Source organism: Guillardia theta (assembly GCF_000315625.1).
Source record: "Guillardia theta CCMP2712 unplaced genomic scaffold GUITHscaffold_186, whole genome shotgun sequence".
In the NCBI taxonomy this organism is placed as follows: Eukaryota; class Cryptophyceae; order Pyrenomonadales; family Geminigeraceae; genus Guillardia; species Guillardia theta.
In genome coordinates, this window is record NW_005434490.1 from 58,375 (window position 1) to 61,533 (window position 3,159).

The 3,159-nt window shown below is 54.3% G+C and overlaps 1 protein-coding gene across 1 annotated transcript; it reads left to right on the plus strand.

Annotated features, from left to right (window-relative positions):
* Positions 1-442: 442 nt before the first annotated feature.
* GUITHDRAFT_166510 (hypothetical protein) lies at positions 443-2,788 on the plus strand (the record flags this gene model as incomplete). Its single annotated transcript, XM_005820204.1, has 11 exons — positions 443-516; positions 625-711; positions 920-969; positions 1,138-1,198; positions 1,297-1,348; positions 1,532-1,649; positions 1,743-1,811; positions 1,888-1,954; positions 2,218-2,280; positions 2,483-2,615; positions 2,705-2,788. Coding segments are annotated over exons 1-11 (786 nt in total). The 5' UTR covers positions 443-514.
* Between the last annotated feature and the right edge of the window lie 371 nt (positions 2,789-3,159).

Here is a 3,159-nt window from a genome sequence, read left to right on the forward strand (position 1 = left end):
ATGGTAATCTGATGCGTCTTGTGCTTCAGAGATACCTGGGAAGAGTTCGAGTCGGAAGCTACCGAACATGTCTGGAGGCCGTTGCAGACCGCGATGCACTTGTTTCTCTGGGACCGAGCGACAAACTTTGTAATCAGGCTTGCTCGATATGCGATGCTGTGTATAGGAGCAGTGGGGGGGAAGAAACAGGAGAGGACGGGAGGGGAGGGGAGGGAAGAGGACAGGAGAGGAGAGGAGGTTAGGGGAGGGTGGGGGAGAAGGGGAGAGCTCTGCAGAGCAGAGGAGAAGAGGGAGGAGAAGAGAAGAGGAGAGAAAGGAGAAGAGGGAGGAGAAGAGAAGAGGAGAGGAGAAGTCGACAATCTCTTGGCTCGATGTCCCTCAGCTCGATGTGTTTGTTTGCTCTTGTTGTGGCTGACGCTCTTCGTCTGTTTCATGTCAGGGTCGAGACATTCATCGTATTCAACTCTCTCCTCTCATCCTCAAGGCAATCTGGCAAGCCGGATACTGCTCGCACATGTCGGCTGTCTCCTTCCTCCTCATCCCTTCTGCCTCCTGCTCTTCTAGCCTCTTCTCGCCTGCTTCTCTTGCCTGCGGCACCTCGACTTGTTCCTGACGGTCTCCAAGGCTCACTTCCATGTTCATGGACATGCCCTACTCGATTCGCTCTGCCTTCGACGCCGGATTGCGGGCAATTGAGAAGATCATACTCGGGCGAGTACTTCCTCCTCCTCCACCACCACCTGCTTCTGCTGATGCATTGGCTATCATTTCGCTCCCTCCTTCTCTCCCTCTCTCTCTTCTTGTACTCGTCTTCTCCTTGCTGCTACTCGTTGTTCCCATCAAGAAGCGTCTCCCATTCTTCCTCTGTTGTGTTACTCGTCCTCGCACGATGTGCTTGCGCCTGAGAGTCTCTCGTCAGGGGGAAGCTTGCTGAGTTCACTGCAATGAGGAGGCTGGAAGTCCCAGTCGGTAAAGGCCGAGCTGACACTGAAGATGAGGAGGAGGGAGGAGGGAGAGCGAGTCGGAAGGGAGGGGGGCAGGGGAGAGGAGGGGACGAGGACGAAGATATGGATGATAATGGGGGAAGTGCAGACGGAGAGGGAGAGGGGAAGAGACCAGGGCTGATAGGACGATTAGCAGCGGGACCGTACAGTATCGAACGTTTGAAGGAGACTATGACGTGGGATACCAGCACGGGGTAAGAGGAGGAGAGGGAGGAGGAGGAGGAGGAGGAGGAGGAGGAGGAGGAGGAGGAGGAGGAGGAAGAGGGGAATAGGAGGATGAAGCATGGAGCAGTTATTGGATCATGGACGTGGATCCTCAGACTATGTCGCGAACGAGATTAGAGGTCTGTACATATCCGTAACACAATCAAACTGCTCTGCTCTGCTCTGCTCTGCTCTGCTCTGCTCTGCTCTGCTCTGCTCTGCTCTGCTCTGCCCTCCCTTTCCCTCCTCTCCTCTCTATGCTCGTGCCAACTTCAAGTCCTCGCATTGCTCACATCTCCTGTCTGATCGTTTTTACCCATCAGGTCAGCTCCGGCATCGCAACCTTCATGAATGTGCACCCGGATGAGATGCTGGCACGTGTCGGCAACTGCGACAACCCGATACCACAGTCTCAGCTTGAGTTCTTCGGCAGCATAACATGTACCATGCCTCCCAACCAGCTCCATTTCTCTTCCACCACCACCTCTTCCTTTTTTTGGTCTCCTGTTCATTTCTCACCTGGACTTGTCGCAGATGAGATCGCTTTCATGCAGTCCTCCAAACTCGTGCGCAACCTCCGCCTCGTTCGCAGATGTCCGAAGGTGCGGCTCATGTGGACAGGGAGAGCAAGCAGAGCCTTAGCGGAGGAGGGAGGTCAGAGGCTGACGAGCGAGTCAGAGTGGCAAGCTACTCGACCCTATGCTTTGTCGATTGACTACAATCAGGGAGAGAGACAGTTTTGGGAGGTGAGGATCGTTTGAGAAGCTTTCTCCTCCATGTCTCCCTCCCCCTCCACACCTTCTCATCCTCCTCGTCCTCCTCGTCCTCCTCCTCCTCCTTGTCCTCCTCGTCCTCCTTGTCCTCCTCCTTCCTTTCATCCTCGTAGTGATCCCCAGCCCTGTTTCATGTCCTCCCCTGCCCTCTCCTTACTTCACTTCCCCTCTCCTCCCTCACGTTCATCGCTGCTCCCGCCGAGTGTCGCATCCTCTGCGTCTGACTCGCTCCTCAGAATGGTCAGAGTGATGAACATCCTTCAACGCCTCACGCCTTCCGACTACGACCAGGAGCTCATGTGCGCTGCCGCATGCTGGAGGAATGAGGCAGAGGCTGGGCAGAAGGGAAGAGGCTGAACTAGGAAGCGAGCGAAGGGGTCGCATGAGGAGGAAGAGCGCGGGGAAGAGAAGAGTAGAGGAGGAGGAGGAGAGCGGGGAGGGCAGGGAGCAGGAAAGGAGAGGAGAGGAGAAAAGAGGAGGGCTATGGTGACGATGCTGCAGGACAAAACCCACCACCTGCCGTCCTCTGCTATGGGTCATCGGGGATCAACGTAATGGAGACGACCTCCTGCAGTCAGCAAACTACGACTACCTCTTCTCGCAAAGCTTTCGTGGCATGAAGGAGACGATGGAGGTGAAGCCGCCTGTGTCACTGCTGATGCTGTGTTTTGCTGCCTCTGACCTGAGTCGCTTTTCCGTTGATAGCAGCTGATGTCCTCGCAGGGCCAGCGATCCCTGCTGCGACTACAACGGGAAGTCTCCCAGATCTTCAAGCCCTTTGTCGACTTCGCGGCATTGCAAACTTGAAGGAGCTGGAGCTGTTCGAGGGCAGGAGTTTATCTACAGATATAGTTCGAGGGCAGGAGTTTATCTACAGATATAGTTCGAGGGCAGGAGTTTATCTACAGATATAGTTCGAGGTCAGGAGTTTATCTACAGGTATGCGTATTCAAGCAAAGAAAAACAGACAAGAACAAGGTCGCTTTATGATACTAGACCCGAACCCCATGCTTACATGCACTGAACTTGCAACGGCCGGGCTGCACAAGTACTGTGATGAAAGGATGGGAAGAACTTTGAAAAGAGAGTGAAATAGAGCTTCGGTCTAGCTTTGCTCTAGCTTTGCTATGAATCGTGGAACATCAATGTCAAGCTGTTCACAACCTTCAAGTACAGAT